Source organism: Papio anubis, chromosome 15 (assembly GCF_008728515.1).
Source record: "Papio anubis isolate 15944 chromosome 15, Panubis1.0, whole genome shotgun sequence".
Classification (NCBI taxonomy): domain Eukaryota; kingdom Metazoa; phylum Chordata; class Mammalia; order Primates; family Cercopithecidae; genus Papio; species Papio anubis.
In genome coordinates, this window is record NC_044990.1 from 9,602,588 (window position 1) to 9,630,056 (window position 27,469).

The 27,469-nt window shown below is 38.9% G+C and overlaps 1 protein-coding gene across 4 annotated transcripts in view; it reads left to right on the top strand.

Moving 5' to 3' along the window:
• USPL1 (ubiquitin specific peptidase like 1) overlaps positions 1 to 27,185 on the top strand; it is a 41,273-nt gene extending 14,088 nt beyond the window's left edge. For 2 of the 4 annotated variants that reach the window (XM_003913726.5, XM_009191725.3), the window contains 5 exons: positions 5,509 to 5,622; positions 10,231 to 10,360; positions 14,554 to 14,679; positions 20,769 to 20,926; positions 25,107 to 27,185. In XM_003913726.5, coding sequence (XP_003913775.2) covers positions 5,509 to 5,622; positions 10,231 to 10,360; positions 14,554 to 14,679; positions 20,769 to 20,926; positions 25,107 to 26,992 — 2,414 coding nt within the window. In that variant the 3' untranslated portion in view covers positions 26,993 to 27,185. Of the gene's footprint in view, positions 1 to 1,236; positions 1,788 to 5,508; positions 5,623 to 6,189; positions 6,289 to 10,230; positions 10,361 to 14,553; positions 14,680 to 20,768; positions 20,927 to 25,106 lie in introns of those variants that run through there. The other 2 variants (XM_021929524.2, XM_021929525.2) reach the window with 2 other exon arrangements.
• Positions 27,186 to 27,469: the final 284 nt, after the last annotated feature.

The following is a 27,469-nucleotide window of genomic DNA, read 5'->3' on the forward strand; positions in this document are numbered from 1 at the left end:
GGCTAATTTTTGTATTTTTCATAGAGACAGGGTTTCACCATGTTGGTCAGGCTGGTCTTGAACTCCTGACCTCATGATCTCCCTGCCTTGGCCTCCCAAAGTGCTAAGATTACAGGCGTGAGCCACCACGCCCGGCCTAGGCAGTCTTTTTCAAAACTGTGAGGCTGTGTTTGTATCTTACTTAGCCTGTCAGGATAATAGTGGTTAGTTTTAAGTGTACTGAAAAGCAGAATGAAGAAGTGAATAAAAATCATCCATAATCACACAACCTCCTAAGATCTCTTGTCACCCTAAGGGATATGTTTTTCATTTTATTCTCTGTAAAATAGGATACTTATGAACCCACCTCCCAACGTATGAAGAATTAAGACATTCCCAATAATTTACATTTACCTATGTGTTCCTCTCATCCCATTCTCTACCTCCCCCAATAAGTAATCATTATCTGAGTGTGTTTTATCATTCCATCTTTTCTCAGTTTTCCTTACATGTATATATCTAAACAGTATACAGTAGTCTCCCCTTATCACAGTTATACTTTTCTTGGTTTCATTTAACCCAAGGTCTGAAAGTAGATGAGTATAGTACAGTAATATATTTTGAGAGAGAGAGAGAGAGAGAGACACCACATTCTTGTAACTTTCATTACAGCGTATTGTTATAATTGTTCTATTTTATTATTAGTTGTTGTTAATCTTACTACGCCTAATTATAAAACTTGATCATAGGTATGTAGTTATAGGAAAAAGCATTATGTGTAAAGGGTTTAGTTACTATCCAAGGTTTTAGGCATCCAGTGGGGTCTTGAAAGATATCCTTCTCAGATAATGGGGGATGGATAGTACTGAACCCTGTATATATAGTGTTTTCCCTATACCTACATAATTACGATCAAGTTTAATTAAGAATAAATTAAATGTGGGCCAGGTGCAGTGGCTCACACCTGTAATCCCAGCACTTTAGGAAGCTGAAGCGGGCAGATCTCCTGAGGTCGAGAGTTCAAGACCAGCCTGGCCAACATGGTGAAACCCCATCTCTACTAAAAAATATAAATATTGACTGGGCGTGGTGGCACACGCCCGTAGTCCCAGCTACTCTGGGAGGCTGAGGCAGGAGAATTGCTTGAACCCGGGAGGCAGAGGTTGAACAATCACTTGAACCTGGGATCACACCACTGCATTCTAGCCTGCCTGGGTGATAGAGTGAGACTCTATCTCAAAAAAAAAAAAAAAAAAAAAAAACAGGTAAAGTAAATGTGGCTCAACATGTTGCTGCCAATTGGAACACTTGTTTCTTATTGTGTCTCCCACCCACAAATTGAATGCTTTTTCCATCTTAACACTTATCAGGCACTGCGGCCATAAGTTTAGCAGTTGAGATGCAACAGCAAAATTAGCACCAATTTCTTTTTCCTTCTTCCCAGTTTCAAGGATAAGAGATTTGTTCTTAGATCTCAGCAACCTCAGCATATGATTTTTTTCTTTAAGTTGAGAACTTTGACTTTTTCACTTAAAGAAGCATTTTACAGCTTCTCTTTGGCGTATCTGAATTGCCAGCATCACTATGCTTGTGCTTTGGGGCCTTTATTAAGTCAAATAAGGGTTCCTTGAACACGAGCACTGCGACACCATGGCAATAGATCGCGTCACCAAGATGGCTACTAAGTGAACCACAGGCAGGGAGTGTAGACAGCTTGGATACACTGGACGAAGGGAAGATTCACGTTGCCAATGGAAGACAGCAGGACAGCAAGAGAGTTCATGATGCTACTCAGAATGGCATGAAATGTAAAGCTTTTAAATTGTTTCTGGAATTTTCCATTTAATATTTTCAGACCATGGTTGACTTCGGGTAACTGAAATCATAGGAAGCAAAACCACGGACGAAGAGGGGCCACTTTGTATTGCCTAATTTAGTTTGTTGTGAACTTTAAACAAGAGGGTTGTACAGTAAGTCTTCTGGGACCTTTTTTTCTTGTAAAAATTTATGGGGCTGCTTGTAGTTGTGGCTCATTGATTTTTCATTGCTATATAATACTTCCATTTTGTAAATATAACAGTATATTCATCTCCCTGTCAGTGGACAGTTGCTTTTTTTTTTTTTTTTTTTTGCCATTGTAAATGCTGCTGCTGTGACCATTTGGGGGCAAGTCTCCTGAGGCACAGTGTGAGAGTTTCCCTTCTGTATACCAGAGGAATGGAAAATTACAGACTCTCATGTCTAAATTTACAAGATAATGACAGTAGTTTTCCAAAGTGGTTGTACCAATCAGTTCTCCCATTAGCAGTGTATGTAAGAGCTCTTCCTGATCCATATATTCTCCTTGGTTTATTTTCACACTTGAGATTTTTGCTCTTTGATATAAAATGGTGTGTGATCTTGATTTGCCATTTCCACATTTTGAAAAGGTTGTTGGCTCTATGTGTATATATTGCTCATATTTGTTCCCTCTTCTGTGAAATGCCTTTTATATCTTATCCCTATTTGTTCTATTGATTGTCACGTTTTAATTGATTTGTATGAGTTTGTTCTTGTATCTTTGTTGCTAGAGTTACGTCAGATGTTTTGCTGAATCTGCTCCCAACTTGCAGCTTGTGTTTTTACTTTTTCAAAGCTATCTTGATTTATAGGGAAGTCTTTACCTTTCCATTTGGAGCTAGTAATGTTTGTGGCTTTTTTTTTTTTTTTTTGAGACGGAGTCTCGCTCTGTCGCCCAGGCTGGAGTGCAGTGGCCGGATCTCAGCTCACTGCAAGCTCCGCCTCCCGGGTTTACGCCATTCTCCTTTCTCAGCCTCCCGAGTAGCTGGGACTACAGGTGCCCGCCACCTTGCCCGGCTAGTTTTTTGTATTTTTTAGTAGAGGCGGGATTTCACCGTGTTAGCCAGGATGGTCTCGATCTCCTGCCCTCGTGATCCGCCCGTCTCGGCCTCCCAAAGTGCTGGGATTACAGGCTTGAGCCACCGCGCCCGGCCTGTTTGTGGCTTTTTAAAGAAATTATTGCTATTCCCAAGGTCAGAAAATCATTCACCTATATTTTCACTGAAAAGTTATAGTTTTGCTTTTGACATTGAAATTCCTCTTTCAGTTGGAATTCATATTGATGTGTGGTATGAGGTAAGGATCCTTTTTTTTTCCATTTGCATAGCCAGTTTTTGTAGCTCTACTTTATTTTCTCACTTGGTCTGCCATGCCACCTCTAGCATGTATCAACATTTCATGTATGTGTGCAGCTGTTCCTTAACTCTCAATTTCATCCTCTTGGTTACTTTGTCTAACCCAGCACTCATACTTTTTAAATTGTTATGGCTACCTTGTAGGGCAAGAATCCTTACTTTTATTCAGCTTCTTTTGAAGTGTCTTGATACATATTTTTTCTGATCTTACTTGGCCATATATATATTGGGGACAGATGTGACATCATACCAAGCTTTCTTTGCTTGACATTGTGGGTATTTTCTTATTCATTAATGTGCTAAAAATTTTGAGTTGGTCTTACAGTCTTTTATATGGATCTTATACATTGTTTCCCTGTTGTTAACCATTCAGGCTGTTACTAGTTTTTGCTGTTATGAATTAACACCAGGACAAATATCCATATATCTTTTGAATTCATTACTGACTAGCATCCTAGGAGAGATATTAAAATATGAATATTAAAGGTCTTGCTGGATACAGTTTTCCAGAATGGTTGTACCGATGTATAATTCCATTTTCATTATGTAGAAAAAAATACCTCAGTACTTTCTAACCACCTTTGGTTAGAACATTCAAGAGGTTATGGTTTTGTTAGGTAAGAAATACTTTGTTTCAATGTAGGTTTTCTTTGAACCTTTTTGTATGTGTCAGTCATTTACAGTTTTTTGCAGTTTTTAAAATTCAGTTTCTCACAAGCATTTTTGCCTTGACTTTTCTTCTATTTCTGCTTTCTCTAATTACAGGAACCCCAGTGTTAAGTAGGTGACAGTTCCGTTGCTTGTTGCAGAAGAGCAACAGTTCAATATTAGAATTAACTTTCGTTTCATGTTTTTATCTGTTACTAATTTTTTACAGATTAATTTTAGTTTTTATAATCTGGTTGTTAATTATGTGCTGAGCTGCATTACTTTGCAGTGTAAGTGTTTTTTGGTGTGGTCAAATAACAAAAATTCTGGTTAATGCTTATTTCATATTACAAGCGAATCCAGATATTTTCATTAGGGAAACGTATAAGCAGAGTGCGATCAGGCTGTATGAATTATTTATAAGAGATGTGAGTGAAAAGATCTATTTGTAGCTTAAGAGTAAGTAGAGTCAGATGCATGCGGAGTCTTTTATTCAAAATAATTTTCTTACTAATCTTGGATAGTTTCTTGTCACAGTGATTCCATTTTGAAGATAATAAATATTACCATAAAGAAGTGATCCAAAACATAGATATGTGCCCAAAGGTATTTATCACAATAGTATTTATAATAGTGAAAAAAGAAACAACTAAAATGTTTGGCAATAGGAGAATGATTACTAAAGCAATGTTTTGGCTGAGTATAGTGGCATGCGCCTGTAAGCCCAGCTACTCCGGAGGTTGAGGCTGCAAGATTGCTTGAGCCCAGGAGTTCATGACCAGCCCAGACAACATAGCAAGACCCTGTCTACAAACACACACACACACACAAACAAGTGCTATGTTTCAGTCACTGTATAATAACTAGCCAGTTTGTTGTTGTTGTTGTTCTGTTTTTGTTTTTGTTTTGAGAGAGTGTCTCACTTGCCCAGGCTGGAGCGCAGTAGTGAGATCACGGCTCACTGCACCCTGTAGAACCCTAACCCTCCTGGGCTGAAGCGATCCTCCTACCTCAGCCTCCTGAGTAGCTGGGACTACAGGTGTGTACCACCATACCCAGCTTTCTTTTTAAGAGATAGGGGTGTCACTCTGTTGCCCAGGCTGGTCAGAGTTTTTAATGAAGCAAATTTGTGTAGACAAAGCAGGATGTGGAACCAAATAAACACTATGTTGCCACTGAAGACCCCTTCAGACTCCTCAAAAATGACATAGAAGGGAAATATACGAGGTATTAGTTTGGGAAATAATTGTAACTTTATTAAGACTCCTTATAAATTTATCTGTTCCTATGATCTGGCTAAGTTCAATAAAAGTTACACAGAGTGGAATAAATGAATAAATCATTTGTAGTATAAGTAATTGCACATAAGGAGGTAACTTCTTTAGCTGTTTTAGATATAGACATAGTATCTGAAAGGTTATTTTGCTAGACCTGTGATTATATGGGTGAGAAAGGCTTTCCCCGAGATTTTACCCATTAGGAAAGTACTAATGATATTGTGCTGATAACATACATTAAGGGAATATATGGTATACCACAGAGAAAGAATTAAGGAAATTTTGTGTTTTGCTTTTTGTCTCTGTTTGCAGAACTTACTGACTCAGCTTTCATTCTTGGGAATGTCTCAGTTTTCTGTGGCAAGATACACATCGATGAGGAATTGATAATGTTCTTTGTATTTTCTTAGATGGAGATTGTAAAAAACTTACCTCAGAAATATTTGCAGAGATAGAGACCTGTCTGAATGAAGTTAGAGATGAAATTTTTATTAGCCTTCAACCCCAGCTTAGATGCACATTAGGTAAGTAATTGGTATAACTTGCTTGTATTATACTCATCTACATGTAGAAATACGTACATCATAAGGAAGTATAACACTGTTTGATTACCTTGGATGATCATCTTCCTGGGAGAGAGAATCTGAGTGGTCTGACTTAGGAATCTACCACTGGGTAGGTTATTGTAGGGCAGAGCCGTTCTATAGAAATATGCAGGCTGGTGTTCCCCCTCTTGAGAGTGGGTGCTGTTCTCAGAACCAGGAGAATTTTAGGGGCGTATCATTAGTTGCTTCTCTAGTACTTTTCCTAGCAGACAGATCTAGCATTTTTAACCTCAATTGTGCATTAAAAAGCACCGAGGGAATTTAAAAGTAAATGCCAATGCTAGGGGCATTTGAATTAGAATCTCAGGGATGGGGCTCAGGAAATCAGTAATTTTTAGAAACCCCACATGATTGTTACATGTACACAGGGTTTAGAATCTCATCTAAACCAACCATAGTAATTCTGTTTCCCTACCGTGATTGCTTTAGGAATGGACATGTGGTACAGTTTTGGCCAGTGGATATTAAGAGAAATATGCTGATGGCATTTTGAGAAAGCTTCCTCGCCTTTAGAAAGGGCACAAGGATGGGACCTCTTTGTTCTCTGTGACTTGGTTTTTGGCCTGTGGGAGTGGTGTGCAGCAAGTGAGTTAGAGTGTCTGACCAAACCTTTCTAAATTTTTTTAGTATTACAGAAAGGAGCTGTGGGGTTTTTTGTTTGTTTTTGTTTTGAAAGGGCTTTTTGTTTTATTTTCCTTTTATCCTTGTATTAACTCTTCTAGTAATGTTAGAGTAGCAGAGTACGATACTCCCTCTTAGTAATTACCCATATTATGTAAAATATCAGTGCCTTCTAGTTTTTCTCTCAATGAGTGACATTTAACTTATATTAAAAAATGATTTTTATATTTTATAATAAAATCAGTTGTTGCAACTGATTTATCTAACATGTACAAAAGACACCATGCTTCCAGATCATTATAAAATATGATATTTTATAATATATTGACAATATATTTATAACATACTTATATACTTATACCAGGCACGGTGGCTCACGCCTGTAATCCCAGCACTTTGGGAGGCCGAGGCAGGCGGATCACAAGGTCAAGAGATCGAGACCATCCTGGCCAACATGGTGAAATCCGGTATCTACTAAAAATACAAAAATTAGCTGGGTGTGGTGGCATGTGCCTGTAGTCCCAGCTACTCAGCAGGCTGAGGCAGGAGAATCGCTTGAACCTGGGAGACAGGTTTCAGTGAGCCGAGATCGCACCACTGCACTCCAGCCTGGGGACAGAGTGAGACTCTGTCTCCAAAAAAAAAAATATATATATATATATATATATTTATAATATATCTGGAAGCATGGCGTCTTTTGTACATGCTGGACAGCTTTTGACATATTTCGTTGACTCATGCTTCTGTCCCCTAATTTTCACTTTTTTCCTACATTTTATTAAAATTGATATATAATTATTGTATATCTGCTTTGTTTTTATGGACTTATACATATATATTTATTCTGTTTTTATAAAAATCTGATTTTTCATATGCCAGATTTCTGACATTTCCTCCTCTAGGCCTAAAGAACTGTTCTAATTTATGTATCAGATAGACTCTGAGATGAAATGAGTATTCTTTTTTCTTTATATCAAAGTGTAATTTACATATAGTGAGACCCTTTTTAAGCGTGTACAGCTCTGTAACCCTCACTACAGTCAAGATATAGGATTCTGTCACTCTAAAACTTTTCACCAGGCTCCTTGTGGTTAACCAGGTTCATCACCCCCAGCCACTGATCTGTTGAGCAAATACTCATTTTGAAGGAGCCTTTTCCATAAGATCCTAGAGTTTAGATGGGGGGGCTTTTGTGGTGCATTTAGCAGGTACCATTTCCCTTCTAGAGTTCCTACTTCAGTTCCCAATTGAATTAAAGAATGGTTTCTCCCCCAGCCTGAATCACTACCCTTCTTATCCCAGATAATTATTTTTGGAACGAAGTTACATCTTTTGCTTCACCTCCGCCGTGGGCCTGGTTTCCTATGTAACAGAAGGAATTTTTAAATTATTATTTTGTGTAATCATAATAATTGGGCAAGCATACAGCTCTTTCAATGCAGGAGGATTCCTCTCTTGTTTTACTGCCCATTCAAGGATAGGTGCTATATTTTAGCTGAAGATCTTACTAATTAAATATAACTTATTTAACCATGTGTTTTGAGCTCTTTCATGATATTTTAATTCACGGAGAACTTTATGTATTTTAGACCTGAAGATTTTATATTGTGATTATGAAATGTAAATTGTTTGCTTTTTCAATTAATATTTACTTACAATAGAATGCGGATTTAAAGGCTGGTAATGAATTACAAAATTGTGCTATATGACATACTATTTATGCATACAGTGTTGCATATTTTCATTTCTGGGAGATTTATTTGTATTTCTACTTACAAAAAAACTTTTTAAAACTTGTTTTATGGCTGGGCCCGGTGGCTCACACCTGTATTCCCAGCACTTTGGGAGGCGGAGGCAGGTGGATCACCTGAGGTCAGGAGTTCAAGATCAGCCTGACTAACACGGTGAAACCCTGTCTCTACTAAAAATACAAAAAATTAGCCAGGCGTGGTGTAGGAGCCTGTAATCCCAGCTACTCGGGGGGGCTGAGGCAGGAGAATTGCTGGAACCCAGGAGGCAGTGGTTGCGGTGAGCTGAGATCGCGCCACTGCACTCCAGCCTGAGCAACAAGTGCGAAGCTCTGTCTCAAAATAAATAAATAAATAATACAAACTTTTTTTATGTTTTTGTTCAAAAGTAGCAGTGAGACTGTCCCACAAAGGTGACTAAAATAGCCTTTGTAACTACCGATATTTATAGAATATGCTTAGGGTTAGGGTATAACTTGCTTGTATTATACTCATCTACCATGTAGAAATACGTACATCATAAGGAAGTATAACACCGTGTGATTACCTTGGATGGTCATCTTCTTGGGAGAAAGAATCTGAGCGGTCTGACTTAGGAATCTACCACTGGGTAGGTTATTGTAGGGCAGAGGCGTTCCCTAGAAATATGCAGGCTGGTGTCCCACCTCTTGAGAGTGGGTGCAGTTCTCAGAACCAGGAAAATATTTAGGGGGCAAGTTGTTAGTTGCTTCTTTAGTACTTTTCCCAGTAGACACATCTACCATTTTTAACCTCAACTGTGTATTGAAAAGCACCAAGGGAATTTAAAAGTAAATACCAATCATAGGGACATTCGAATTAGAATCTCAGGGATGGGGCTCAGGAAATGAGTAATTTAGAAACCCCACATGATTGTTATTACTTAGGTAATAACACCTACTGTCTGCCTTGTGGTCCTGCCAAGGTGACTGTTCCAGGCAACTGTAGTTCCAGGCTAGGGGGAGAACTGGACCATGGAAGTGAGGCTCTGTCCAGGTTAGGGAAGGCATAGAAGGACTCAGTCTCTTGGGCCAAATCAGTAAGGGAGCATCTGAGCTCCTTGAGAATAGGAAGGAGAGAAACCAATTGGAAAAAAGAATGTAAGAGAAGCCTGTAGATTCTGCTACTTAGCTTACTTTCCAGTCTCAAAGCTGAAAGCCAACATTCACTGTTCAGTTATTTTCAGTGACAAGATTCAAATCTTCAATCGTAAAGTTGTTAAAGGAAAGGATTAGACTGAAAAGTTAGGAAGAACGGTAGATGAAGAATCCAAAGAGTTGAGGCTGGTCATTTAACCATTGTGTGGCCACGCCCTTTCCACAGGTGGAACAAGATGATCAGAATAGAAATGGCCAATTCTGGTGTGTTTCTACAGTGTTTCACTGGTTACATTTTTTTAACATCTGTGGCAAACCATTTCCATAATTTTTTTTTTTTTTTTTAGAGACGGGTGTCGCTCTGTCACTCAGGCTGGTATGCAGCAGCATGATCATAGCTCACTGCAGCCTCAAATTCCTGGGTTCAAATGAGCCTCCTGCCTTAGCCTCCTGAGTAGCTTGAACTACAGGTGTGTGGCACCACTCTCAGCTAATTTATTTCATTTTATTTTTTGTAGAGACGGTGCCTCGCTATATTGGCTAGGCTGGTCTCGAACATCATAGAAACTGGTTTTAGGTTCCTAGAGGCTGGCAGCAATTCTCGGAGGTAATGCAAGCAGTCCTCCTGCCTTGGCCTCCCAGTGTGCTGGGATTACAAGGTGTGAGCCACCACACCTCATCAATTTTTGTTTTAATATACTCTAAGGCTATTATAGTTCTGAGATCTTTTTTTTTTCCTGAGAAATCTAGAAAGATGGAAGACAGTATGGGTCTTTTGTGTGTTTTTTTTGTCTTAAGACATTTTCATAAATGGCAAGGAAAAGGAAAGAGATCGAAGTGTTAATTAAATATTTATGATGGACATTTTTAGAGAAATGCTTTATAAACTTCCCCTCTCCCAGCTCTGGGTGACTTATTCTGTCATACTGTATTAACACATATTCATGCTGTAAATATAGTAAGAAAAGACAGTAGTTCACAATTTTGGTTTAATTTTTGCCATTATTGATTATGAGCAGTAATTTTTCCTTTTCCTTTTGAAGGTGATATGGAAAGCCCTGTGTTTGCATTTCCCCTGCTCTTAAAACTAGAACCCCACATTGAGAAGCTCTTCCTATATTCTTTTTCTTGGGACTTCGAATGTTCGCAGTGTGGACACCAATATCAAAACAGGTTAGTTTCTTTTGTTTTTTAAAATGGGTCCTTCTAGTTTCTCCACCACTGAGGTTAAGAGAACAATTTGAGCACCAGACACTGCAGTTTGATTGCTTCTTTAAACTGGAAGGGTCAGAACCTCATGGTTTGATAGACTGGTAGTAGTAGATTTCTTAAGGAGTTCTTCAGTTGGAAATAGGGACGATGAGAGGAATAGTACACCTCCCTTCTCCAGAGTCCTTGCTGAGTAAGAATACCTCTCAGAATGCCTTGAAACTGTAGGCATTTTTGTTTATTCCTCTATTAGAGTTGAGGGGTTTTGCTTGTTTACTTTAGGTTTCTAACATTATAGACACTGGTTTTAGACTCTTGGGGGCTAGCAGCAATTCTCAGAGGTAATGCAAGCTTCCTCATTTCTTCCCATAGTCCTGTGAAAGACCAACCACCTCCAGAAGCCTTACACGTGAACTGTCTCAGCCATACTTTCTACTTTTCCTAATGCCTCTCAGCGGCGTATTAGAAAGGCCATGATTGATGCACCTGTTACCTTCAGGGTTTGCATAAGGTGTATATGAAACATAATGAATTTCATGTTTAGGCCCAGGTCCCATCTCCAGGTTGTCTCTTTATCTTGGAGACACTTCTGGTCCTATACATTTCAGATAAGAGATATTCAACGTGTACCTACCATGTAAGGAGAGGAATAGGTTTTAGAAGAGGAGTCAGGGAGGCAAGGTATTGAAGATGACCAAACTGGCTCAATTGGTTATGTATTCAAATTATTACAATAGAAATAACTCTTTTCCACTTTTTTTTTTTTTTGAGATGGAGTCTCACTCCCATCGCGCAGGCTGGAGTGCAGCAGTGCAATCTTGGCTCACTGCAGCCTCCACCTCCTGGGTTCAAGCAATTCTCCTTCCTCAGCTTCCTGAGTAGCTGGGATTACAGGTGTGTGCCACCACACCTGGCTAATTTTTGTATTTTTAGTAGAGACAGGGTTTCACCATGTTGCCCAGGCTGGTCTTAAACTCCTGACCTCAAGTGATCCAGCTGCCTTGGCCTCCCAAATTACTGGGATTACAGGTGTGAGCCACCATGCCCAGCGACACTTAAGTTAGAAAACTTGAAGTCTCTTTAAGTTACTAAAGTAAAATGTGATATAAAAATATTACTTTTGAAGGCTGGGCATGGTGGCTCACGTCTGTAATCCCAGCACTTTGAGAGGCCGAGGCAGGTGGATCATGAGGTCAGGAGTTTGAGACCAACGTGGCCAACATGGTGAAACCCCATCTCTACTAAAAATACAAAAATTAGCCGGGCGTGGTGGCGGACGCCTGTAGTCCCAGCTACTTGGGAGGCGAGGCAGGAGAATCACTTGAAACCCAAAGGCGGAGGTTGCAGTGAGCTGAGATCACGCCACTGGACTCCAGCCTGGGCAGCAAGAGCTTCACTCTGTCTCAAAAAAAAAAGAAAAAAAAAATTACTTAGATATTCGTTATCTAAATATGAAATCTTTTTTAGGTATTTAAGAAGTAGTCAAGGAGAGTTCAGTCTGGGAGGATGCTCCAGGGAATGCAGGCAACAAAGTGTGTGTTTGTTTTTAACTGGTTAGATCTACTAGAACAGGGTAAGGGAGGCCACGGAGTAGACACCATGAGCAAAGCTAACCCTCCTGAGGTGAAAAAAATTATGGACAAGAAGTTATCTTAAAAATAACTGTTGGCCGACGTATCCAAGGAATATCGCAAGGATTTGGTCCCTTTATGCATCCTGAGATAGATGAATGTGTGGAGATGGCAGCTGGTGGGCAACAGAGTGATACTGGCATGGTGGTGATACAGGGAAGTAGTTTGATCATGTTAGAAGCCATGGAACAAAGATAAATCATGGCTGCTCTGCAGAAAAATCCGTGTCCCCTCCAAAGGGCCTGTTTTACTCTGATGTAAAAATTGGGTCAGATACATTTTCATATTAAGCTTTTTGTTAAGTAAGCTTTTGTAATAGTCCCCCAAACCCCCACTAGAACAGGATGAGTATTAACGTTTTATTCATACCTAGGACATAAATAATTTAGTGTAAGCAAGTGAGTATGAGAACACATCTGTTTCCAGTCTTCTATCATAGATTTATATAAATTACCTGGTTTTCTCCTCACAGTAACTCAGTGAGGAAGATCCTAGTGTCCTCATTTGGCAGTTATGGATATGACAGCTTAAAAGGGGTTAGATTGATTCCCAAGATGACACACTGTAAGTGGCAGAGTCAGGAGACACATTTAGGCTTTTCTGGCCTCTAAGACTTTCTTGCTCACTGTGCTATACTCCTTAATCACTACCTGGGTTTTAAATAATATAAATAAGCTTGCTGATTAAAATCAGCTTAATTGTAGCTCTTCTGGAATCCATATCTTAGTTGTTTGACAGTTTTCGGTTGAGTATGTTCTGTGTGCTAGGAACTCAGGCACTGAAAATAGTGTATCTTTGCCAAATTTACTAATTAGGTAGTGAGATAATACATGAACACATAATAGAGGTCCAGAGAATTCGTAATTAATCTGATCTTTGGGCTGCTTAATGTTAACTTTGAATGCAAGATGTTAAATGCAGTTTAGGGATAGATAGCACAAACTGTGAGAGCTCAAGGGAGGGAAGCCACTAGTCGCTTTGGTTTCCTTTTTTGTTTTTTTAAAATAATCTTACTTTGTTCTAAAAATGAAAGTAGTTATAGGGGGAAAGCTAAAATGAAGTGACATTTTCTTAAATATGTTTTAATATGTCATCACTTAAAACTTACTTCCACTTAATCTGAAGGAGAACTATCCAGCAAATTCCTCTGTTTTTGTGAAGCTGTTTTTAGTGCCAGCGTAAGGGCTTTTTACTCAGCTTGGAAAGTATAACCCAGAGGCAGTTAAAAACAGTCTTCCGAGGCAGAGCTCAGGTCTGTTATTTATCACTGCACTCTATGTGTCGCCTTCCCCATCTGTAAAATGGGGATGAGAATGGCACCTGCCTCTGAGAGTTGTTTGGAGGATGAGTGTCCAGTGCCATGCCCTCCTTGCATAGGAAGTGTTCAGAAACATCAGATGTCTTACGGAGAATTAACACTTACTTGCTGGGACAGTCTCCTTTTTATAAACTAAAAAATAGGAGCCTTTACGTAACAATTGTCTTTGAAAATTTAAGAATTTAGCAGAAATACAGTCAGTGCATTTATTGACATCTTTATGTTGCTTTGCTTTTAAAATGTTAACTTCCCTGAGTACTGGTCTGTTTTTAACAGACTGCTTTCTCTCAGGATTTGTCAGTATTTGCTGTTGTTTAGAAAGGAAGCTTGTATCTCTTAAGTAATATGTAACTGCTCTTTAAATTACAAGTATTTGTATTAAAGTGGATGCAGTTGAGGTTTAGTGTACATCTTTAAAGGTCATCTTTTTTTTTTTATTATACTTTAAGTTCTAGGCTACATGTGCACAACGTGCAGATTTGTTACATATGTGTACACGTGCCATGTTGGTGTGCTGCACCCGTCAACTCGTCAGCATCTTTTTAGATGGCATTGCTTTCAAGTATTCAGACTAAAGTGCAAATTTAGAACTTGTATAACCTATGAAAACAAAATTTGTTCACAGTGCTTTTTTTTTTTTTAAGGATAAAAAAAGTTAAGTTGTATGTATTCCTGATTTTATGTTTGGAAACACCCTTTTTCATTTTTGGTTGTCTGTAATGGCTAGCCAGTTTGAGTTACTTGAGTAAGGGGTGAGCTCTAATAAATTTGACAACCTTAGAACAGTGGTTCTTAACTAAGGGCTATTTTGTCCCTCTTGGGACATTTGGCAACGTCTGGAGACAACTGGATGCCATTACTGGCATCTGGTGAGCAGAGGCCAGGGATGATGCTTAACCTCCTACAGTGCACAGGACAGTGCTTCACAGCAAAGACATTCTGGTGAAAAATGTCAGTGGTGTTGTTGAGGAACCCTGTCTTGTTTTCTTGCTTCATCTCATAGTTGAAAGCTATGGGAAATTAACATGGAGCATCTTCACAGAGCTTCTTTACTAGGGGTAGTAGGGAGGAACATTGTGATATTAACATGATTTGGGGAATTAAGAAAGTATGAATCACGAAAAAGGGGAGGAATACTTTTAGACATTGGTTTAAATTAATGTAAATGCATTTAACATTAATGAATTTATTATGTCATTTTTTTATAGGCATATGAAGAGTCTGGTCACCTTTACAAATGTCATCCCTGAGTGGCACCCACTTAATGCTGCCCATTTTGGTCCATGTAACAATTGCAACAGTAAATCACAAATAAGAAAAATGGTATTGGAAACGTGAGTTAAAATTGTCTTATAATTTTTAGTACAAAATGAAGGTGGATTTACATTTTTCTTTTTGTAGGATTGAAAATGGTGACAACAATCTACCTTTGTGAAATCTGAGTTAACATATATTTCTGGGTTGCCAACTGCCTCGGCCTGTCTGGCCATTGAACCCACTGTCCCAGGTGAAGCCACTGAAGAGCCAACGTAGGCTGACTCTCTGGCCCCACTCTCCTAGTGTCTTTCCTTCTTTTTGCCTTTTTTCTCCCTTTAAGGATATCAAGATTCAGTTTTTCTCTCCTCTGCCAAGTGTATGGAGTTTCTAGAATTCTGGGATTTGCTTAATCAGATTTCAAGAACTAAGATGATTCAAAGATGAGCCACAGGCTCATCTTTCTGAATTTCCATCTTCTAGATCTCAGCACGCTGATTCCTCGTCATCTTGTAAGCTATCTGGTGGCCTTGGGCAGATATGTTTTCATTATATTTTGCCAGCTTTGCTGTTTGTCCTCAGTTGGGGAGGCTGGTCAGCATTACCTTTTCCAGTGTTACCAGAGCACCATCTCTTTAAACTCACAGGTCAGTTCCATCTCAGGCAGTTTGCCTCTCTCTCATTAATGCACTCACACATGTACACAGCCTCTTTACTCTTAATTTTCAGTCTAATTGTACATTAAGGAAATGTTTTGAGCTCTAATTTGATGTAATAAAGAACCAGGAACATTAACCTTTATGCCCTTGAATGTGCCAGAAACCCCTCAGAATCTTTCCTAAAGGTTTATTCTCATTGAAGTAATAAATTCTCAGTTCATTAGTGCTCACAGGCTCAGAAGGAAAAAAGGGCAGTGGTCCCCTGTCCCCTCCCCCAGGTATCTACTTTAAACCTTCAAATTAAGGTAGTATTTACTTTGACATTTCAAATTGATGTGCCTATTCTACCATAATGCAGTCTGTTCTCCTTTTATAGTAGTTGAGACTAGGGTTCTCACACCAATACCTGGGCCCCATATCTGTTTAGCCTTTCCCTGTCCTTCCAATGCAATTGCGTATTTGGCTAAGTCAGTACTCGGTGTTTGCATTGTTATTAATATACGTATGTTATTCCCTCTTCAGCCAAGCAGTAGACATAGTTAGGTTTCACTTTTACAATTCTTTGTTTTTCTGGGAATTATTTGCCTTATTTTCATTTGTTTTATTATGTACTGAGTTTTTGCCAAATACTTTAAAGACTTATTAATAAATTTCCAATACTCAGATGCTTCACAGTTTTTTACCCCTGTTCCCTCCCCTTTTTTTCCTGGAAACTCTTTCCTGTCACCTTTCACTCTTTGCTGCAGTCTGTGCTGGTTCCTCTCTGGGCCTGGGGATAGGGTGCTCTTTATTATGTACACACTTCCAGTCACTATCCTAGTTTTTAGCCCAAGGCCTCATCCCCACATTCTACCACATCTGTTGCCCATAAATATCTAGCCTTTTAGGGGTTCTCTGGGAATAATAAGCTCTTCTTTGTCATCAGCATACGCACTCCACAGTACTCATGTCTTCGCTTTGTCCATTCTGCTGGGTAAGGTGCCACTTCTCTGTTTGCTTTCTGTCCTCTAAATATTTATTGACTTCTTATTTGCTTATTTTCCTTTCTTTGCCCTTTGCAACTCATGTCTTTTTTGCCCCTCACTATTATTTGATAGCATTTGTGTAGGAGGGCGAAGTGGGAAGGAAGAGGAGGTGTCTGTATGTGTCTGAAGATTACAGAAGTCTGTAATCTGCCTTGGCTGCCAGGTGTCAGTTGTGCGATGTAAATGTTGATGATGAGGTGAAGGGAAGAGCAGCAGAGCATGGATGGGGTCTGCCATCCTGCCCTGGACCATGGGCCTGCTTTCGGCTGCTTGGTGTATATGATTTCATCTAGCTGTTCATACCTGCTTTTTCCCATGCTCCAGCACTGAACATAGACTCGTACCATTGTTTTGTTTAATCTGTTAATTGGTTGCCTTGCAGCATATGTATTTTTTAACTATCCAAAAAGTTGCTTTCCTTAAAGATTCACATTCTGATCTGGAAATGGATTCATTAGGTAAAACAGTTTTTTAATGGAAAATGTGTTTTGAGTTCCAGTGGGCCAATTTATGGGTAGAATTTATAATGTGGACATTTTCTGTTTTCTTCAAAAGTAAATTGAACTAGTATATGAAGTTTCACTTAAATTTTAAATAACAAGGTCTTTATATAAGTCCTTTGTGTTTTTTTTTTTATTTTGAAATTTGTATAACTTGATTTGTTTGTATCTAATCGAATTTAGAAACAAATTTAATACAGTTTTTAGGGATAACCTAAAAGTGATTGGGTTCCTCATGGTATCATATGTAATTAAAACATACAGGATTCTAAAAACTAATTAAGTTCCTTGGACACTTTATCTCAGATAACCCACTTCTCTAATGTCTCCCCACTGGGAAAAGAGTCCATTGATAGATAAATCAGGTGAATTATGCCTAGCGTGCCCAAATCTGCTACTTTTCTTTAAGTAAGTTGTTTAGGAGTTACATTCAGACCATGGTGACATGGAGCACCGAGAACTTAGAATCAGATTTCATTTTACTTGACAAACTCTTCAAAGATTACTGCCACAATCTCTCTGAGTGCAAGGCCATGGCTGCGCTTTGTGGGACAGGGATGCAATGTTTCTCTGCTATCTTTGGGTAGCAGAGGTTAACACAGCTCTCTTGTGCTTTCTTTCTCTCTTTTCTATTTTCTTTTCTTTTCCTGAGGGTAGATCTTTAAATAGGAGGCGTTTAACCACATGTTAGGTAAATGCAAATTGATCTTAGCCTGAAGTCTCTGGTTCACTCTTGGTTCCAGTTTGGTTAATTCCTTTCATTCAATTTTCCAGTGGTTGAGGGAGAACCTAACTTGCTCTCCTCGACTCTGAGCATCATTCTTCATTGACACTTCAGGCATTATGGATAGGAAGAAGTCTGAGAACAAAACCTAGGGATAAAGTTTAGTAGAGATGGGGTTTCACCATGTTGGCCAAGTTGGTCTCGAACTCCTGACCTCAGGTAATCCACCCGCCTTGGCTTCCCACAGTGAGGCTGGAAATAAGACACGCTGGAATTGTAGGTAGGACACTAGAGTCTAGGGGAATCAAAGAGGAATATGAACAGAAAAAGGAAGGGGAAGGATATCATTTGATTGACTCCAAGATACTACTGTTTGTAAGTTGCACCTTTTAAAAAATATGCCATTAAGAAAGGCTGGCTGGACACGGTGCCTCACGCCTGTAGGCCCGGCACTTTGGGAGACCAAGGCAGGCGGATCACCTGAGACTAGGAATTTGAGACCATCCTGGCCAACGTAGTGAAACCCCATCTCTACTAAAAATACAAAAATCAGCTGGGTATGGTGGCACATGCCTATAGGCCCAGCTATTCAGGAGGCTGAGACATGAGTATTGCTTGAACTGGGAGGCAGAGGTTGCAGTGAACAGAGATTGCGCTACTGCACTCCAGCCTGGGCAACAGAGTGAGACTGTCTCAAAAAAAAAAAAAAAAAAAAAAGACAGAAATGCTGCCTATTTAATTGTGTTCCATCAGTGATAAGGTGTATCCCAACTTCAGAGATATTAACATACAGGAAAAAATTTGGAATTCATCCGGCATTTGGAACTTGCAAAGTTTTGGCCGGGCATGGTGGCTTACGCCTGTAATCACTTTGGGAGGCTGAGGCGGGTGGATTACCTGAGGTCAGGAGTTCGAGACCAACCTGGCCAACATGGTGAAACCCCATCTCTACTAAAAATACAAACATTAGCCAGGCGTGGTGGCGGGCGCCTATAGTCCCAGCTACTCGGGAGGCTGAGGCAGGAGAATCGTTTGAACCCAGGGAGTGGAGGTTGCAGTGAGCTGAGATTGTGCCACTGCACTCAAACTTGGGCAACAGAGTGAGACTCCATGTCAAAAACAAACAAACAAACAAAAAAACAAAGTTTCATAGTTACGTAAAGTAGTATGGAGGCCACGCTAAGATTTTCGACAAGGTAGTAAAGCTCTACATTATGGCTGTATTCTGCATCATCTCGGTTCTGCGTCACGTCACCCCGCATCAGGCCCTGGATAGCTTTGGTGTACTGGTCCATCTTGTGGCAGTAAGGCTAGTATAATTAAGAGGATATTTTAAAACCTAACATATAGTTGCTCCAGTTGTTGTCTCTTTTTTTGCTGGTTAAGAAAATCAAATTTCTATCCTATCTGAACCTCATAGAAGACTTTGGAGGTTTCTGACAAGTCATGTCTTACTACCTAGGGGAATGTACTTGTACTCAGCTAGAGTCTGAGTATCTTCAACATCCAGGGAATTGGGCTGAGTATGGATTTTGGTCTTGGCAGTTTTTACTTTTATTAATTTGCAAAATAATAAAAGACTTGGAATGTACAAGAAGCATAAAAATGTGTCAGATGTTTTTACATGCATTATTTATCATGTCAGTATGTCTTAAAATATTTTCCACACGTAAACCTATGTAAAGGCAGGAAACTAGTGAGATGTCGTAGTCTAGGGATCAAGAGATTGTTTTAGTAACTAGCCTCAGTATCTTGAAAGGTATTATATAAGGTCAAGGAACTAAATATTAGTTAAGAGTCAGGCCAGCCATGGTGGCTTATGCCTGTAATCCTAGCATTTTGGGAGGCCAAGGCAGGCAGATCACTTGAAGTCAGGAGTTCGAGACCAGCCTGGCCAACATGGTGAAACCCTGTCTCTACTAAAAATAGTAGTGTGTGGTGTGGTGGCACATGCCTGTAATCCAGCTACTCAGGAGGCTGTGGTGGGAGAATTACCTGAGCCCAGAAGGCGGAGATTGCAGTGAGCTGAGATCATGCCACTGCACTCCAACCTGGGTGAGAGAGCTAGTGTCCATCTCAAATAATCATCATCATCATCATCATCATCAGATAGGTGCCTAAAGCCTGCATATCCTGCTATAAGAATACATCTCAAGTTTTACTGTGGTTCATTGATTCAGACATGCAGTTCACATTTTAACCTGTCTGAAAAGGTAATACGTGAAATTGATACCATGACATAGTTTAAGTGGCAGCATGTTTTCATAGTGGTACATTTGATAATTAGTGAAATCTTAGATTTGATGAAATATGATTTTTTAAAGTGGAAACGTTTAGTGTTATAGACAATTTGCAGGACTTTTTATTTTATAGGTACTTAAATTTTGAGGACTTGATTACTCTTTAACAAAATGATTGACAAGGATTAATTTATAAATTATCCCTTGTCAGTCTGAATAATCTGCAGTTTGGACATTGATTCAAGTTTATTTGGGCTGAATAAATTTTGATAAACTAAGTTTTGACAGCTGTTTAACTATTGGGAATAGGGCTATTCAACATTTTTTTTACATCCTAAGAGCTTTGTTAAATTTAGTTATTTGAGACCCACTGGGTTCTATTTTCTGGTTCAGCATGTTGCTGTAATGGTAAATATAATTTTGAAATTACAGTTGTCTTGAGGTTAATAATAAATTGACCAATATGTTGTATTTTTTTATCTACTTAGTTAAAAATTGAACTCTAAGTAGAACTTTTAATTTGACAGACCCCCTTTGCTTCCTGAGATAACTGAAATAGGCCAAATTAATGCTTATTTGAATATTAGGTGTGTTGCTTTCTTTCACTTATTACCTACACCGCTTAACAAAAGCAATTAATCTGAGCACTTGATGCCAAAGGAAATTCTAAAAGGTCTGGATTTTTTCCTTGGATTTTACAAAGTAGCTACCATGAGATCTTTAAGCCAAAGCCGCATTGCTGCTTACAGAGCAATTTTTGTTTAATGGTCTTTATTAGAGTCGTACTGCATGATGACTTCCAACTGTCTGGGATACCATTCTGAAAAGGGTTTAGTGTTACATACTTCTTAGAGAGAGTTCTCCATTTCTAATTAAGGCACACATCTGGAGGTGCTCAAGAAAAATTAATGCAGTTTGCCTTGGAAGTGTTATGTGTGACTAGTTCACTTCAGACATCTTTTGTATAACCAGACACATGGCATTAAATTTGTTTAACTTCTCTTGCTTTTCTCTCCCACAGAGTATCTCCCATATTCATGTTGCACTTTGTAGAAGGCTTACCACAGAATGACTTGCAGCACTACACATTTCATTTTGAAGGCTGTCCTTATCAAATAACTTCTGTAATTCAGTATCGAGCAAATAATCATTTTATAACATGGATTTTAGATGCTGATGGTAAGTGTTTAGAGGTTTTCTTTTAAGATAATTGGCATGGAAACTAAATTCTAGCATGTGGGGACTTTTTGGTTTTTATTTTTAAAAAAAGACAAACTTTGCTGTGACTCTTTCTCTCTCCATTCTAGCTTTTGCCTTCTCCTTTTCACACCTATTAAAAGTGGTGGTTTTAGTATCCTTTCTCATTTTTTCCTTTCCTTACATCATGTGTTATAGGTAAACACATGTGCATGTGCATATTTCTTTTTTAGATAAAGGATGAGATTACTAATGTTTGCTTAGTTTGTTTTCCTACTTAACATCTTTGCTTTTATTTTTTAGACATATATTTCTAAGACTATTAAACATGAGACTTATGTAGCCCTTCTGTCATTGTGGAATACAGTTTACTAACAGCTACCTTCAAGATAAAGCCTTTATTTAAGTAATTAAACCTCTTAGTAGAAAGCTAAGTAAGCACAGTTCATGGGTTTTGGGAATTTTCGCCTTGCATTTGTCTGATGTGGTAAAATATTGAGTTTGTTTTCTCATAATGTTCACTTTGTCTTAGACAAGATAATTCAGTCCCCTTAAAGGGTTGTATCAAGCCATTGATAAGGGCTCACTTTGATATAACCATTTTCTGTTATTTGGACACTCTTTCATACTTGCTATTTTCCTGCTGGGGATGGTCTGAATGGATGACACAATTCTGTATTATAAAAGCACTTTACAAACTGTAACTTATATTATAAATGTAATTATTACCTTAAGGTTTTACCCTGTTTCAGATTTGAGTGGAAGTAGTTCTTCACAATACAAACAACTTATTTTAACTGTTTTTGCATTTCAAAGAATGATCAATCCACTTCAGGTGCAGCATGGTTTCCAACCCTGACGGCATGGAAGAGTCATTTAGTTAGCTTCTAAAAATGTCCAGGCTGTACCCTGGAGACCAGCCTTGGGGATTAGGCCCAAATATCAATATTGGGTGTTTTTGGTATTTGTTTTTGGCCGACCGGTCCTTCCTTCCTTCCTTTCTTCCTTCTTCCCTTCCTCCCTCCCTCCCTGCCTTCCTCCCTTCCCTCCCTCCCTTCCCTCCCTCCCTTCCTTCCTTCCTTCCTTCTTCCCTCCCTCCCTCCCTCCCTCTGTCTCATTCTCTCTCTCTGTGTCTCCTTCTTTGCTCCTTCTTTCCTTCTCTCCTAATTTTCTTCTTTATTTATTTTATTTTATTTATTTTATATTTTATTTTATTTATTTTATTATTATTGTTTTTTATTTTATTTGAGACAAGGTCTCACTGTATTGCCTAGGCTGTTCTCAAACTCCTGGGCTCAAGTGATCCTCCTACCTCAGCCTCCTGAGTAGCTAGGACTACAGGCACATGCTATGGCAATACTGTTTTAAACATTGTTTTCAAGGCTCCCCAGGTAATTCCAGTGTGGGTCATGTGGTAGAGAACCACTGACACAGGCAAACAAAAGATACATAAAGTTTTCTATTTAATGAGTAGGTGCAGGTAGTAGATAAGAGTGTAGCCACATAAACCACGTGCTTAATGAACAGTTTTGTTTTGTGTGTATATGAGGGATTAGCAGATCTCTTAGTATATTTTGTTTTCCCTTTTGAAACTTATCAGAGAATTCATTTGTCTGTTACGCGACTAATGCTCTCGGTTTACTTTTTTTTTAATATCATGTTTTTTTTTGAGATGGAGTTTTGCTCTTGTTGCCCAGGCTGGAGTGCATTGGCGCAATCTTGACTCACCGTCACCTCTGCATCCTGGGTTCAAGTGATTCTCCTGCCTCAGCCTCCTGAGTAGCTGGAATACAGGCATGCACCACCATGCCCGGTTAATTTTGTGTTTTTAGTAGAAATGGGGCTTCTCCATGTTGGTCAGGTTGGTCTCGAACTCCTGACCTCAGGTGACCCACCCGCCTCGGCCTCCCAAAGTGCTGGGATTACAGGCATGAGGCAGCACACCCAGCTATATCTTATATTTTAATAAATATTTTAATTTGGTCTGTAAACTTTTCTCTTTGGCGAATGTGTTTTAAGTCTGTGTTGAGTCCTAGACCTTTGTTGTTCTCAGATAGTCACTAGTGATGCCTTAGCATTAACCAGCCTGTTGGTAACTAAATTGGCCTGAATTGACAACTAAGGAAAGGTCTCTTTCTCCTTTCTTAATCTTCGCATTCCTTAAGATTAGTTCTTTGTAGGAAGCCTTGAAGCCTGGTGGCAAGTACCCTTTTTCCCTCACAATCTTAAGTTCTTTCTCAGCATTAAAAAATGACTATGGGAGATATGTCAAACGAGTTTTCTATGTGTGCTCTGAGAAATCTTTTTACAAAAAAGGATAGATGCACGTGTAAGGAAAAGAGAAACTGAGTATACTTTCAATATTTAAGATAAAGTGTTTCTAAACATGTTTTGCAACATAAAATGATGACCACTGTGTTGGTCATTACTTCTCTACTGCTAAAATAATGTTTTCTAAAAGAATATACTCCTTAGAAAAAATACAGTACTTTGGGTGCGCACTATTGTAATCCAAGGAATAGGAAATGTTTTGTAGTAAGTACGACGGTGTTTGACATCATAATTTATTAATTTATCACATTTGGTTTCGTAGAAATGGAGTAAGCTGCGTATTTGCTGTGCCACGATTGCCATGACATCACACTTCTTGTATCTATTTCTGTTTCATAGATACGTAGATACTGATACATACAGTGGAAGTGTGGATTGTTTTGATAAGTTTCTAATGAAAGTACAGATATTTGTTGATTATTTATTAGAAGTTGTTACTCATCCAAGCCTGTGGTTAGCTTTCCCCAAATTATCATGTGGTAGTAAGTAAACTGTAAAGAAATGTACCCTCCCTTAACCCCACACCACCTGTTAGCACCTAGTCAGCTTCCTTTACTTCTCAGCCGTACTTTTTGTATTTTTTTGTTGTAGTGGTAAAATATATGTAACATAAAATTTACCATTTTAATATTTGTAAGTGTACAATTCATTGGCGTTGAATACATTGTGTGCAGCCACAATGCTGTGCAACCACTATCACCATCAGGACTTTTTCATCAACCCAAACAGAAACTACTCATTAAACAATAACTCTGCATCCTCCCACCCCAAAACCCTGGTAACCACTATTCTACTTTCTGTCTCTGTGAATGTGTCTATTCTAGGTACCTCATAGAAGTGGAATCATACATTATTTGTCCTTTTGTGCCTGGCTTATTTTACTCAGCATATTTTCAAGATTCATTTGTATTGTGGCATGGAGCAGAATGTCATTCCTTTCTAAGGCTGAATAGTATTTTATGTATTATCCATTTATCTGTTATGGACATTTGACTATTGTGAATAATGCTCTGAACATTGCTGGACAAGGAACTGAAAGTCTGCTTTTCGTTCTTTTTGGTATCTACCTACAAGAGGAATTGCAGGGTCTTAATGGTAATTCTGTGTTTAACTTTTGCCAGACTGTTTCCACAGCAGTTGTACCATTTTACATCCCCACCAGCATTACACAAGGATTCCAATTTCTTCACATCCTTGGCAACATTTGCTATTTTCTGGTTTTTTGTTTGTTTGTTTTTGTTTTTGTTTTTAAAGGAATGGTTTAAACAGGTTCCCTTCTTACTCCTCATTCATGCTTTAGTTGACTACGTAAGGACCCCTGTCCCTACTGCACCACTGAAATTGTGCAGGCAAAATAACTGCCAGCGACCACACTGCTATAAGTAATGGACTTTTCCCAAGTTTTGTATTAATATTTCAGTATTTGGCAGTGCATCCTACTCCTAGTTTTTAAACTCTTCCCTTGTCATCCATCATCTCATTCTCTCTTGACAAATGTGAAAATGGAAGCTCCAAAATAAGAATTAAAACGAATATTGATCCTTCAGGTAACAAGCTTCATTTATCATGAAAATTTATATATATGAAACATTCTGTTTTCTGATGTTATTGGATAAATTAGGTGATAACCAAATTCTAAGTTCCAAAAGTTAAATATACTCCGTCTAAGGACTTTAACATGGCAGACGACGGTGACAAGGTCAAGACCATGTTTTAGAGTCTTCTCCTTTGGTGGGTATTCAGTGATACAGCAGCTGAAAAGGCCAGAAGAAAGTTAACCTAGGATGGTGGTTTTTGGATATCTAACTTTCACTTTTTTCCCATCCTCCAGGAAGTTGGCTGGAATGTGATGACTTAAAAGGCCCATGTTCTGAAAGGCACAAGAAATTTGAAGTTCCTGCTTCAGAGATACATATTGTTATCTGGGAAAGAAAAACATCCCAAGTGACAGATAAAGAAGCTGCCTGCCTTCCACTTAAAAAGGCTAATGACCAACACGCTCTCGGTAATGAGAAACCAGTATCTTCAACATCGTGTTCTGTGGGTGATGCTGCCTCAGCTGAAACAGCCTCAGTAACTCACCCTAAAGATACATCAGTTGCCCCTCATACTTTTTCACAGGACACAGCTGTAACTCATGGAGATCATTTACTTTCAGGTCCAAAAGGTTTGGTTGACAATAATATTTTACCTTTGACACTTGAAGAAACTATCCAGAAAACAACCTCAGTTTCACAGTTAAATTCTGAAGCTTTCCTGTTAGAAAGTAAACCTGTAGCAGAAAATACAGGAATTCTCGAAACAAATACTTTGCCATCACAAGAATCACTAATGGCGTCTTCAGTATCAGCTCCATGTCATGAAAAGCTTATCCCAGACCAATTTGTGGACATAAGTTTTCCATCCCGAGTTGTAAATACAAACATGCAGTCAGTACAGCTGAATACAAAAGACACTGTAAATACTAAATCTGTGAATAATACTGATGCTACTGGTCTTTTACAGGGAGTGAAGTCAATAGAAATTGAGAAGGACGCTCAGTTACAACAATTCCTTACACCAAAAACCGAACAATTAAAACCAGAACACGTCACATCTCAGGTATCTAATTTGAAGAAAAAAGAAACTACAGCAGATTCTCAAACCACAACATCTAAGTCATTACAGAATCAGTCTCTGAAAGAAAATCAGAAGAAGCCATTTGTGGGAAGTTGGGTTAAAGGCTTAATAAGCAGGGGTGCTTCTTTTATGCCACTCTGTGTTTCAGCTCATAATAGAAACACTATAACTGATTTACAACCTTCAGTTAAAGGGGTAAATAATTTCGGTGGCTTTAAAACTAAAGGTATAAACCAGAAGGCCCGCCACGTATCCAAGAAAGCGCGTGGGAGTGCAGGTAAGCCTCCTCCCATCAGTAAGCCACCACCAGGCCCTCCATCCTCTAATGGCACAGCTGCCCACCCACATGCTCATGCTGCTTCAGAAGTTTTGGAAAAGTCTGGAAGCACCTCGTGTGGAGCTCAACTCAACCACAGTTCTCATGGAAATGGTCTTTCTCCAGCAAACCATGAAGACGTGGTGGAAGGTCAGATTCATAAACTCCGTCTAAAACTTCGTAAAAAGCTAAAGGCAGAAAAGAAGAAATTAGCTGCTCTCATGTCTTCCCCGCAAAGCAGAACAGTTCCAAGTGAAAATCTAGAACAGGTGCCCCAGGGTGGGTCTCCAAATGATTGTGAATCAATAGAGGACTTGTTAAATGAGCTACCATATCCAGTTGATACTGCCAGTGAGTCTGCATGCACCACTGTTGCTGGTGTTTCCCTGTATGGTAGTCAAACTCATGAAGAAATTTTAGCGGAATTACTGTCTCCTACAACTGTTTCAACAGAGCTGTCAGAAAATGGGGAAGGTGACTTTAGGTATTTGGGAATGGGAGATGGTCATATCCCACCACCAGTACCAAGTGAATTAAATGATGTTTCCGAGAACACACATCTGAGACAGGAACATAATTATTGTAGCCCCACCAAGAAAAATCCATGTGAAGTTCAGCCAGACTCTCTGACAAATAATGCCTGCGTTAGAACATTAAACTTGGAGAGTCCCATGAAGACTGATATTTTCGATGAGTTTTTTTCCTCCTCAGCATTAAGTGCTTTAGCAAATGACACATTAGACCTACCTCATTTTGATGAATATCTGTTTGAGAATTATTGAATTAATGCTTGTTAACTTTTTTTCATATAATATTTATTCTTAGAAGAACTTACTATGTGTTCAGGTAGTGTTTATACACTGGACTTGTGTAATTACTTGTGTAATGACGATGAACAAAATGCAAGGTTTGACCTTTGGTTCTGCCCATTAAGCATGTAATCTGTCTTACAAATTAAAATCATTTAATGTGTTCTCCTTCTTGGTTTTATTTTGTTCTTGTTGAGAGTATGAGAATTTCAAAATGTTAAAGGTGAAAAGTGGCATCAGTTTCTGACAGTTTGTACAGTTGGATGCATTAAAGTTTTAGATTTGAAGTTTTGGTTATGTTAATGTTATGAGTGATCTTTGGGGTGGTTTTCTTCCTCTGGAAACCTGTTGCTGGTTGGCACCTTTGCCCGTGGTGCCCGAGTTCTTGTCCTGCATCCAGGTATGCAGACGAAGGGTGAAGTAGATGAAGAGTAGCTTTATCTAGTGTGA